The sequence below is a fragment of the Oncorhynchus nerka genome, linkage group LG16, assembly GCF_034236695.1.
Source record: "Oncorhynchus nerka isolate Pitt River linkage group LG16, Oner_Uvic_2.0, whole genome shotgun sequence".
NCBI lineage: Eukaryota > Metazoa > Chordata > Actinopteri > Salmoniformes > Salmonidae > Oncorhynchus > Oncorhynchus nerka.
In genome coordinates, this window is record NC_088411.1 from 26,728,914 (window position 1) to 26,741,589 (window position 12,676).

The window sequence follows — 12,676 nt, forward strand, 5'->3', positions numbered from 1 at the left end:
AATATAGGACAAATATAATCACCCTCCCACACACTTACGGATCTTTATGTACAACCTATCACTCTGACTGGTGATTCTTCATACTTAAATCTCTCTGCCCTACATAATCCCAGAGACTACATACAGTATGGCTCTCTGCCCTACATAAACCCAGAGACTACATACTTTATGGCTCTCTGCCCTACATAAACCCAGAGACTACATACAGTATGACTCTCTGCCCTACATAAACCCAGAGACTACATACAGTATGACTCTCTGCCCTACATAAACCCAGAGACTACATACAGTATGACTCTCTGCCCTACATACATTACATTTACATTACATTTAAGTCATTTAGCAGACGCTCTTATCCAGAGCTACATAAACCCAGAGACTACATACAGTATGGCTCTCTGCCCTACATAAACCCAGAGACTACATACAGTATGGCTCTCTGCCCTACATAAACCCAGAGACTACATACAGTATGGCTCTGTTAATGGCAGTCAGAATATTTGCTATTTCCTCGGGATTAGTCACCAGTACTTCTAAATCCCCCAGCCGTCTCCCAGCTCTGACACCCATTGTCTGAGCTTAGCATGGATGGCACAGTGGGCTACCTGCCTGTCTACTTCCCCCATTCTCCATTCTCCCTGCCTAAGGCACTCATTTTCTGCTGAACACCAAGGAGCCAGGCCACATCATCCCATCTCCATGATGATTCATCCACATAGTGCTTTAGCTGTGCTTTCCCTTTGTTTCATATTTTAATTGGAGCCTGGACACTATCTTTGTCTGCATCTTTATTACCATCACTGGGCCTTTTGTAATGCACTTTTTGGGTACGACAACATGAATCTCTTTCTCTCTCTCTCTCTCTCTCTCTCTCTCTCTCTCTCTCTTTCTCCCTACCTCTTCTACCTGCTAACTGCTGAGTAGGGTTATTTTGCTGTGGGATGCTATTTGACAGGACTCAGGAGAGAGTGTGGGTTTGGCGCTAGCTACTCTTTGGAGCTGGCTAATTAAATGGCTGCTAATTTATGGTGTGCGATAGCTGTGTCTGGGGGTGGGGCACAGACAGGATGGTATGAATAGAGATTTATGAAGCACATAGCATGTATGAAGGTGAAGTCAGAGGCTGAGCTGCTGAGTGCTACAGTACATACAATGCTGCTGGACAATGCAGTCTTTCCAGTTTTAGGTGTGGCTCCTGTACTCGGTTTCTGTGGTTTATTCTGAAGCTGTACCTTCCAGAGGCTGTGGTGAGAGTCTAGCTGTGGGACCGAGAGGAGGGAGAAACAGGGGTCGGTGTTGAGGTTGGAATTGTCATGCTGCAGGCGGTCAGGACTGGGAGCTTAGCAGCCTGGTGTGTGTATAAACCATACATGTGTGTCTGAGTCGTGCTCAATGGTGCTCAGTGCTGCCGTCAGCCCCAGGGACAGAGAGCTGTGTGTGTGCCGTCAAGCGTGAGGACGGGAAAGCGAGACGAGCCAGAGGCTGCTGTGTTAATATTCATGTTCTCAGGTGGGTCTCTGAAACACAATGGATGGAGAGGCAGGCGGTGCACGGGGTGCATGGGGATCGCCTGGAGATACTGTGTAGCTTTTACACTGCAAAGTAAGGGTTAACTTTGTTGTTTGTGATGTAAATTAACCAACAGTTTAATAATTATGTTACGTTTTGGTGGTTTTACTCACTTACTGTAGAAGGTTATGAATGTTCTTGTGTGTTTTTACACTGTGTGAGGTTTGGAGGTTTGACATTTGACATTTGTCCGTGTGTAGTAGGGTTAACGCTGCTGTGTAGTAAGGTTAACGCTGCTGTGTAGTAAGGGTAATGCTGCTGTGTAGTAGGGTTAACGCTGCTGTGATGTAGGGTTAACGCTGCTGTGATGTAGGGTTAACGCTGCTGTGTAGTAGGGTTAACGCTGCTGTGCTGTAGGGTTAACGCTGCTGTATAGTAGGGTTAACGCTGCTGTGTAATAGGATTAACGCTGCTGTGCTGTGTAGTAGGGTTAACGCTGCTGTGCTGTGTAGTAGGGTTAACGCTGCTGTGTAGTAGGGTTAACGCTGCTGTGCTGTGTAGTAGGGTTAACGCTGCTGTGCTGTGTAGTAGGGTTAACGCTGCTGTGTAGTAGGGTTAACGCTGCTGTGTAGTAGGGTTAAGGCTGCCGTGTAATAGGGTTAACGCTGCTGTGCTGTGTAGTAGGGTTAACGCTGCTGTGTAGTAAGGTTAACGCTGCTGTGTAGTAGGGTTAATGCTGCTGTGTAGTAGGGTTAACGCTGCTCTGCTGTGTAGTAGGGTTAACGCTGCTGTGTAGTAGGGTTAACGCTGCTGTGTAGTAGGGTTAACGCTGCTGTGAAGTAGGGTTAACGCTGCTGTGTAGTAGGGTTAACGCTGCTGTGTAGTAGGGTTAACGCTGCTGTGTAGTAGGGTTAACGCTGCTCTGCTGTGTAGTAGGGTTAACGCTGCTCTGCTGTGAAGTAGGGTTAACGCTGCTGTGTAGTAGGGTTAACGCTGCTGTGTAGTAGGGTTAACGCTGCTGTGTAGTAGGGTTAGCGCTGCTGTGTAGTAGGGATAACGCTGCTGTGAAGTAGGGTTAACGCTGCTGTGTAGTAGGGTTAACGCTGCTGTGTAGTAGGGTTAACGCTGCTGTGTAGTAGGGTTAACGCTGCTGTGTAGTAGGGTTAACGCTGCTGTGTAGTAGGGTTAACGCTGCCGTGTAGTAGGGTTAACGCTGCTGTGCTGTAGGGTTAACGCTGCTGTGCTGTAGGGTTAATGCTGCTGTGTAGTAGGGTTAATGCTGCTGTGTAGTAGGTTTAACGCTGCTGTGTAGTAGGGTTAACGCTGCTGTGCTGTAGGGTTAATGCTGCTGTGTAGTAGGGTTAATGCTGCTGTGTAGTAGGGTTAACGCTGCTGTGCTGTAGGGTTAATGCTGCTGTGTAGTAGGTTTAACGCTGCTGTGTAGTAGGGTTAACGCTGCTGTGCTGTAGGGTTAATGCTGCTGTGTAGTAGGGTTAATGCTGCTGTGTAGTAGGGTTAACGCTGCTGTGCTGTAGGGTTAATGCTGCTGTGTAGTAGGGTTAACGCTGCTGTGTATTAGGGTTAACGCTGCTGTGCTGTGTAGTAGGGTTAACGCTGCTGTGCTGTGTAGTAGGGTTAACGCTGCTGTGTAGTAGGGTTAACTCTGCTGTGCTGTGTAGTAGGGTTAACACTGCTGTGTAGTAGGATTAACTCTGCTGTGCTGTGTAGTAGGGTTAACGCTGCTGTGCTGTGTAGTAGGGTTAACGCTGCTGTGTAGTAGGGTTAACTCTGCTGTGCTGTGTAGTAGGGTTAACGCTGCTGTGTAGTAGGGTTAACGCTGCTGTGTAGTAAGGTTAACGCTGCTGTGCTGTGTAGTAGGGTTAACGCTGCTGTGTATTAGGGTTAACGCTGCTGTGCTGTGTAGTAGGGTTAACGCTGCTGTGCTCTGTCGTAGGGTTAACTATGTTGTTTGTTCTGTATTGTGTAGTAGGGTTAACTATGTTGTTTGTTCTGTACTGTGTAGTAGGGTTAACTGTGTTGTTTGTTCTGTACTGTGTAGTAGGATTAACTGTGTTGTTTGTTCTGTACTGTGTAGTAGGGTTAACTGTGTTGTTTGTTCTGTACTGTGTAGTAGGGTTAACTGTGTTGTTTGTTCTGTATTGTGTAGTAAGGTTAACTGTGTTGTTTTTGCTAGATGTGTCTATGTGCTGTGTGTGATGAGGTGGAGGAGTTGCAGTCTGACTCATGTAGTCACTCAGAGACAGGCAGCGCTCTGAGGCTCCTAACAGTTCCTTTGTCTGGGGCTGCTGCATGAAAGGCCTCTGTCTCCAGAGCGGCCTGGTGATTTCTGCCTCTGAACCCACCACTGTCAGGTCTGATTTCATGCTATTTCCTGAGCCTCCGCTAAAGAATACCCACTTTCCCTCCTCCCTCCACCCTTCCTGCTCCTGCTCCTTCCTCCAACCCCCTCCTCTCTCCCCCTCTGCCCACTGAGGAGGCAGGGCTGGTATTACTGTGGCTGGGTGAAGTCTGGTGTGCTGCCGCATATTGGATTGCATCATAGATGGCTATGGAGGCCTGTCCTTCTCGCTTTCTCACTCTAAGTCATAATTAGCAGTTGAATGGTCAGAGGTTAGATGTTTAGTGCTTCCTGTATGCACAGTAACTCAGGTATGTGCTCTCCTCTTTTGGCCCTCCCAGGCAGCAAGCATGAGGATGGCACCCAGAGCGACTCCGAGAACGGAATTGGTCTGCGCTTCGGCAACCGAAGGCTGGCTTTGGAGGAGAGGCTGAGGGTGGCGCAGGGAGGACAGGGGGTCAGGGGTGCCGGAACACCAGCAACAGGACCTCCTTCATGATCGAGTTCTACGATGATGACAACTCCCGCAAGCGACGATCCTACTCCTTCTCGCAGACTGCACCGCTGCTTGGGGGCGCGGCCGGGGAGACACTGTGCCCCACGCCCCCCTCCCACCCTAAGTCCCCCTCTACCACAACCACAGCCACAGACTTCAGCAAGGCCCCGTTATCAGCGGCCCTGATAGCGGGTGCCCCCACGGCCGCCCGGGTCCTGATGAAGCAGAGGTCTGAGGACCAGAGCATAGGAAGGAGCTCGGTCAGTACAGGTCACCAGACAATTGAGCCCAGCCCCAGTGAGGAGGGTTTGAGGACCCCTCGGTCTCAGGGGGACAGGGACAGGGAGCAGGAGGATGACCAGAGCGATAAGGGAACCTACACCATTGAGCTGGAGAACCGCAACCCTGAGGAGGAGGAGGCCAGGCGCATGATAGACAAGGTATGGTCAGCTTTCTGAAGTATTTTCACACACCTCAAGGATTTATCTTTATGGGTTGGGTTGCTGTGAATATGATTTTTATTTGAAAAATATATTTTCTGAATTGCAGGTAGGAAAGCTGACCTGGTTTGAATGTAAGAATGGCCAAGTTCTATGTGTCTTGAATTAACTGTATAAAAGGTCATGTTGTTTTTCTTCAGTTTTCTAAAATGTCCGCCATAAATAATATCCACTAAGCATGCTGAGCTTTTGAAGCTGTAATGACCTGTCATAATGAATTATTACATCGCTATTTCCCGAATGAAAAGCATTTTACTATGTCCTCTGATGCTCTGTGACCCATGGGTAAAAGTACATTAGATTTAATTTTGTAATGTATTTTATTTCCAACTGAATGTGGTCGTTGCGAGACCAATTTAAAAAAAATTCATTGTACAATATGTAGTCTAAAGCTTTTATACACTGAAGGTCTTGATCGGGTACTCAGTAATATACACATTTTCAATGGTATATTAACAAAGAAATGTTACTGTCAGGAAATGGTACACCCACCAGCATAGGTCTTTGCCCTGATGTGGTGGTCAATTTCCCTTAAGTCTCTCTGTTCTAATTAGCTCATATAAACAGCCACACACAATGAGAGAGTGAGCTATATAACCTGCTGCATAACCTGGCTGTCACAATTTAGTGCAACAGCGTCTATAATAAAAACCACAGTTAACACAGCACAAGACTCATTCATAAGACTCACGCACAAGACTCATTCATAAGACTCACGCACAAGACTCATTCATAAGACTCACGCACAAGACTCAATCATAAGACTCACGCACAAGACTCAATCATAAGACTCACGCACAAGACTCATTCATAAGACTCAGGCACAAGACTCATTCATTAGACTCACGCACAAGACTCAATCATAAGACTCACGCACAAGACTCATTCATAAGACTCAGGCACAAGACTCATTCATAAGACTCACGCACAAGTCTCATTCATATAAGACTCACGCACAAGACTCATTCATAAGACTCACGCACAAGACTCATTCATAAGACCTTACGCACAAGACTAATTCATAAGACTCACGCACAAGACTCATTCATAAGACTCACGCACAAGACTCATTCATAAGACTCACGCACAAGACTCATTCATAAGACTCACGCACAAGACTCATTCATAAGACCTTTACGCACAAGACTCATTCATAAGACTCACGCACAAGACTCATTCATAAGACTCACGCACAAGACTCAATCATAAGACTCACGTACAAGACTCATTCATAAGACTCACGCACAAGACTCATTCATAAGACTCACGCACAAGACTCAATCATAAGACTCACGCACAAGACTCAATCATAAGACTCACGCACAAGACTCAATCATAAGACTCACGCACAAGACTCACTCATAAGACTCACGCACAAGACTCACTCATAAGACTCATGCACAAGACTCACTAATAAGACTTACGCACAAGTCTCATTCATAAGACTCACGCACAAGACTCAGTCATAAGACTCACGCACAAGACTCACTCATAAGACTCACGCACAAGACTCACTCATAAGACTCATGAGTAACTCCCTTAACCATACACAATTTAGAAAAGATGAGCAGAAGTGTCATCATCCATCCTCGCCTTCTTCCAAATGAACTGTTCTATTGACACCTAGGGACTAGTTTATGATCATAATACCTTTGCTGCAAAACAAGGTTAGCCTTTAGCTAGCGCTCACTCTGAACACAGCATTCCACATGTTACATACCGCTGTAGAGCGAATCTAATGGGGCTCACCATCGAGCTCTCTCCATTATTCCATCGTCCTCCAGGGAGTTTAGAAAACCACCAGTTTGCTTATGTGACAGCTGCCTGCATGCTTTCTCATGCTGAATGAAAATATTTCTCAAAGGGCGAGTCTCAGAAGTAGAGAAGTAAGTATTTACTGCCGGTTTAAGATTCCCCCCAAAAAGCTGTTTACACTCTTAAACATGTAGCCCTGAGATGTCATTTTTTACTCATTAAATATTTATACTTTGTACTTAAAAGATGGCAATTGGGGCATGGAGTAAGTGGAGAGGGGGTGGGGCATTGGTTGTCAGATTTATTTAGAGCATAGGCTGGGAAGTCTTCTCTAAACTAGAAGTGTGATGATGGTAATTCCTATAATTAGCTGACACAGTAATTGGCACACTGCTCCCTGTCTTTTTACATGGCCGTTATGGATGTGTGAAGTGTGTGGGGGCAGTGCTTTGATCCAACTGGCCCTCATGTTGGTCCAATATCAGCCACCTTTGTCTATGTAGTAGACTACCGTGAGTGGCAGTGATGAGTCATCAAGCTCTTTATTTTCTTGATGCTCAGGTGTTTGGGGTGGAGCAGAACCAGGATCCGTCTGTCTCAGGACCAGTAGAACACCAACAGGGAGAAGCAGGGAAGGAGAAGAAGGAGAGGAAGAAGACCACAGAGACGGGAGAAACTGAAAAACCAAGCTGCCTTCCATCTGAGGTAAAACACCCCTTCCATGGAGACACACATTATTATACCCAATCTCTCACAGCTTTTAGTCATCGTAGTCACCATAGCATCTACAGTTGAAGTCAGAAGTTTACATACACTTAAGTTGAGGTCATTAAAACTTGTTTTTCACCCACTCCACAAATGTCTTGTTAACAAACTATAGTCGGTTAGGACATCTACTTTGTGCATGACACAAGTAATTTTTCCAACAATTGTTTACAGACAGATTATTTCACTTATAATTCACTGTATCACAATTCCAGTGGATCAGAAGTTTACATACAATAAGTTGCCTTTAAACAGCTTGGAAAATTCCAGAAAAGGATGTCATGTCTTTAGAAGCTTCTGATTCTGAGGCTAATAATAATAATAATAATAATAATAATAATAGCTAATAATAATAGCTTCTGAGGCTAATAATTTGAGTCAATTGCAGGTGTACCTGTGGATGTATTTCAAGGCCTTCCTTCAAACTCAGTGCCTCTTTGCTTGACATCATGGGAAAATCAAAAGAAATCAGCCAAGACCTCAGAAAAAAATTCTGGTTCATCCTTGGGAGCAATTTCCAAACACCTGAAGGTACCATGTTCCTCTGTACAAACAATAGTATGCAAGTATAAACACCATGGGACCACGCAGCCGTCATACCGCTTAGGAAGGAGATATGTTCTGTCTCCTAGAGATGAATGTACTTTGGTGCGAAAAGTGCAAATCTATCCCAGAACATTTACATTTACATTTAAGTCATTTAGCAGACGCTCTTATCCAGAGCGACTTACAAATTGGTGCTTTCACCTTATGACATCCAGTGGAACAGCCACTTTACAATAGTGCATCTAGGTCTTTTAAGGGGGAGAAGGATTACTTTATCCTATCCTAGGTATTCCTTAAAGAGGTGGGGTTTCAGGTGTCTCCGGAAGGTGGTGATTGACTCCGCTGTCCTGGCGTCGTGAGGAGTTTGTTCCACCATTGGGGGCCAGAGCAGCGAACAGTTTTGACTGGGCTGAGCGGGAACTGTACTTCCTCAGTGGTAGGGAGGCGAGCAGGCCAGAGGTGGATGAACGCAGTGCCCTTGTTTGGGTGTAGGGCCTGATCAGAGCCTGGAGGTAGTGAGGTGCCGTTCCCCTCACAGCTCCGTGGCAAGCACCATGGTCTTGTAGCGGATGCGAGCTTCAACTGGAAGCCAGTGAAGAGAGCGGAGGAGCGGGGTGACGTGAGAGAACTTGGGAAGGTTGAACACCAGACGGGCTGCGGCGTTCTGGATGAGTTGTAGGGGTTTAATGGCACAGGCAGGAGCCCAGCCAACAGCGAGTTGCAGTAATCCAGACGGGAGATGACAAGTGCCTGGATTAGGACCTGCGCCGCTTCCTGTGTGAGGCAGGGTCGTACTCTGCGGATGTTGTAGAGCATGAACCTAGCGGGCCACCGCCTTGATGTTATTTGAGAACGACAGGGTGTTGTCCAGGATCACGCCAAGGTTCTTAGCGCTCTGGGACGAGGACACAATGGAGTTGTCAACCGTGATGGCGAGATCATGGAGCGGGCAGTCCTTCCCGGGAGGAAGAGCAGCTCCGTCTTGCCGAGGTTCAGCTTGAGGTGATGATCCGTCATCCACACTGATATGTCTGCCAGACATGCAGAGATGCGATTCGCCACCTGGTCGTCAGAAGGGGGAAAGGAGAAGATTAATTGTGTGTCGTCTGCATAGCAATGATAGGAGAGACCATGTGAGGTTATGACAGAGCCAAGTGACTTGGTGTATAGCGAGAATAGGAGAGGGCCTAGAACAGAGCCCTGGGGACACCAGTGGTGAGAGCACAAGGAGGCGGATTCTCGCCACGCCACCTGGTAGGAGCGACCTGTCAGGTAGGACGCAATCAAGCGTGGGCCGCGCCGGAGATTCCCAACTCGGAGAGGGTGGAGAGGAGGATCTGATGGTTGTATCGAAGGCAGCCGATAGGTCTAGAAGGATGAGAGCAGAGGAGAGAGAGTTAGCTTTAGCAGTGCGGAGCACCTCCGTGATACAGAGAAGAGCAGTCTCAGTTGAATGACTAGTCTTGAAACCTGACTGATTTGGATCAAGAAGGTCATTCTGAGAGAGATAGCGGGAGAGCTGGCCAAGGACGGCACGTTCAAGAGTTTTGGAGAGAAAAGAAAGAAGGGATACTGGTCTGTAGTTGTTGACATCGGAGGGATCAGTGTAGGTTTTTTCAGAAGGGGGTGCAACTCTCGCTCTCTTGAAGACGGGGAGGGACGTAGCCAGCGGTCAGGGATGAGTTGATGAGCGAGGTGAGGTAAGGAGAAGGTCACCGGAGATGGTCTGGAGAAGAGAGGAGGGGATAGGGTCAAGCGGGCAGGTTGTTGGGCGGCCGGCCGTCACAAGGCGTGAGATGTCATCTGGAGAGAGAGGGGAGAAAGAGGTCAGAGCACAGGGTAGGGCAGTGTGAGCAGAACCAGCGGTGTCGTTTGACTTAGCAAACGAGGATCGGATGTCGTCGACCTTCTTTTCAAAATGGTTGTGAAGTCATCTGCAGAGAGGGAGGAGGGGGAGGGGAGGAGGATTCAAGAGGGAGGAGAAGGTGGCAAAGAGCTTCCTAGGGTTAGAGGCAGATGCTTGGAATTTAGAGTGGTAGAAAGTGGCTTTAGCAGCAGAGACAGAGGAGGAAAATGTAGAGAGGAGGGAGTGAAAGGATGCCAGGTCTGCAGGGAGGCGAGTTTTCCTCCATTTCCGCTCGGCTGCCCGGAGCCCTGTTCTGTGAGCTCGCAATGAGTCGTCGAGCCACGGAGGCGGGAGGGGAGGACCGAGCCGGCCTGGAGGATAGGGGACATAGAGAGTCAAAGGATGCAGAAAGGGAGGAGAGGAGGGTTGAGGAGGCAGAATCAGGAGATAGGTTGGAGAAGGTTTGAGCAGAGGGAAGAGATGATAGGATGGAAGAGGAGAGAGTAGCGGGGGAGAGAGCGAAGGTTGGGACGGCGCGATACCATCCGAGTAGGGGCAGTGTGGGAAGTGTTGGATGAGAGCGAGAGGGAAAAGGATACAAGGTAGTGGTCGGAGACTTGGAGGAGTTGCAATGAGGTTAGTGGAGGAACAGCATCTAGTAAAGATGAGGTCGAGCGTATTGCCTGCCTTGTGAGTAGGGGGGAAGGTGAGAGGGTGAGGTCAAAAGAGGAGAGGAGTGGAAGGAAGGAGGCAGAGAGGAATGAGTCAAAGGTAGGCGTGGGGAGGTTAAAGTCGCCCAGAACTGTGAGAGGTGAGCCGTCCTCAGGAAAGGAGCTTATCAAGGCATCAAGCTCATTGATGAACTCTCCGAGGGAACCTGGAGGCGATAAATGATAAGGATGTTAAGCTTGAAAGGGCTGGTAACTGTGACAGCATGGAATTCAAAGGAGGCGATAGACAGATGGGTAAGGGGAGAAAGAGAATGACCACTTGGGAGAGATGAGGATCCCGGTGCCACCACCCCGCTGACCAGAAGCTCTCGGGGTGTGCGAGAGCACGTGGGCGGACGAAGAGAGAGCAGTAGGAGTAGCGGTGTTGTCTGTGGTGATCCATGTTTCCGTCAGAGCCAAGAAGTCGAGGGACTGGAGGGAGACATAGGCTGAGATGAACTCTGCCTTGTTGGCCGCAGATCGGCAGTTCCAGAGGCTACCGGAGACCTGGAACTCCCGTGGGTCGTGCGCGCTGGGACCACCAGATTAGGGTGGCTGCGGCCATGCGGTGTGGAGCGTTTGTATGGTCTGTGCAGAGAGGAGAGAACAGGGATAGACAGACACATAGTTGACAGGCTAGAGAAGAGGCTACGCTAATGCAGAGGAGATTGGAATGACAAGTGGACTACACGTCTCGAATGTTCAGAAAGTTAACTTACGTAGCAAGAATCTAATTGACTAAAATGATTAAAATGATAGAGTACTGCTGGGGTAGGCTAGCTGCGTTGTTGACACTACCTAATCAAGTCGTACCGTTGAGTGTGAAGTTTCTACAATGCTGCTTATCGGGAGCTAGCTGGCTAGCTAGCAGTGTTGGGTTACGTTACGTTGCGTAGGAGAACGACAATAGCTGGCTAGCTAACCTAGAAAATCGCTCTAGACTACACAATTATCTTTGAAACAAAGACGGCTATGTAGCTAGCTATGTAGCTAGCTACGATCAAACAAATCACACCGTTGGGACTGTAATGAAATGAAGTGAAAGAGTGATACTACCTGTGGAGCGACGCGGAATGCGACCGGAATGCGAAAGTTCAATTCAGTAGGCGTTGGCTGGCTGTTGGCTAGCTAGGAGTGTCTCCTACGTTAAGGACGACAAAATAGCTGGCTAGCTAACCTCGGTGAATTAAGATAATCACTCTAAGACTACACACTCTAAACTACACAATTATCTTGGATACGAAGACAGCAAGGACAACTATGTAGCTATCTAATACTACACTAATCAAGTCGTTCGGTTGAGTGTGATAGTTACTACAGTGCTACGGTAGCCGGTGAACGTATGCTAGCTGCTAGGCAGATAGGAGGGCGACGAAATACAATAATAACGCAATTATCACTCTAAGACTCCACACTCTAAGCTACACAATTATCTTGGATACGAAGACAGCAAAGACAACTATGTAGCTAGCTATGTAGCTAGCTAACACTACACTAATCAAGACGTTCAGTTGAGTGTGATAGTACTACAGTGCTACGGTAGACGGTGAACGTGTTGGACAGATAGGAGACGACGAAATACGATAATTACGCAATTATCTTTGATACAACGACGACTATGTAGCTAGCTAAGAGGAAATTGCTAAGATTAGACAAATCAGACCGTTGTACTATAATGAAATGTAATGAAATGTAATGAAAAAGTTATACAACCTGCAGACCGAAGCGCGGATGCGACCAGATCGCTCCAACCCGGAAGCACAGAACAACAGCAAAGGACCTTGTGAAGATGCTGGAGGAAACAGGTACAAAAGTATCTATATCCACAGTAAAACGAGTCTTTTTTGAAAGGCCGCTCAGCAAGGAAGAGCGGCCAGCACTGCTCCAAAACCACCATAAAAAAGCCAGACTACGGTTTGAACTGCACATGGGGACAAAGATTGTACTTTTTGGAGAAATGTCCTCTGGTCTGATGAAACAAGAATATAACTGTTTGGCCATAATGACCATTGTTATGTTTGGAGGAAATAGGAGGAGGCTTGCAAGCCGAAGAACACCCATCCCATCATGTTGTGGGGGTGCTTTGCTGCAGGAGGGACTGGTGCACTTCACAAAATAGATGGCATCATGAGGGGGGGAAATGATGTGGATATATTGAAGCCACATCTCAAGGCATCAGTTGGGAAGTTA

General features: G+C 47.6%; 1 protein-coding gene across 1 annotated transcript in view; it reads left to right on the plus strand.

Annotated features, from left to right (window-relative positions):
• Positions 1–12,676, plus strand: part of cep170aa (centrosomal protein 170Aa) — a 73,319-nt gene that overhangs the window by 48,195 nt on the left and 12,448 nt on the right. The window contains 3 exon segments of the mRNA XM_029685296.2: positions 4,210–4,317; positions 4,320–4,804; positions 7,181–7,324. Of these exon segments, the coding sequence (XP_029541156.2) occupies positions 4,210–4,317; positions 4,320–4,804; positions 7,181–7,324 (737 nt within the window).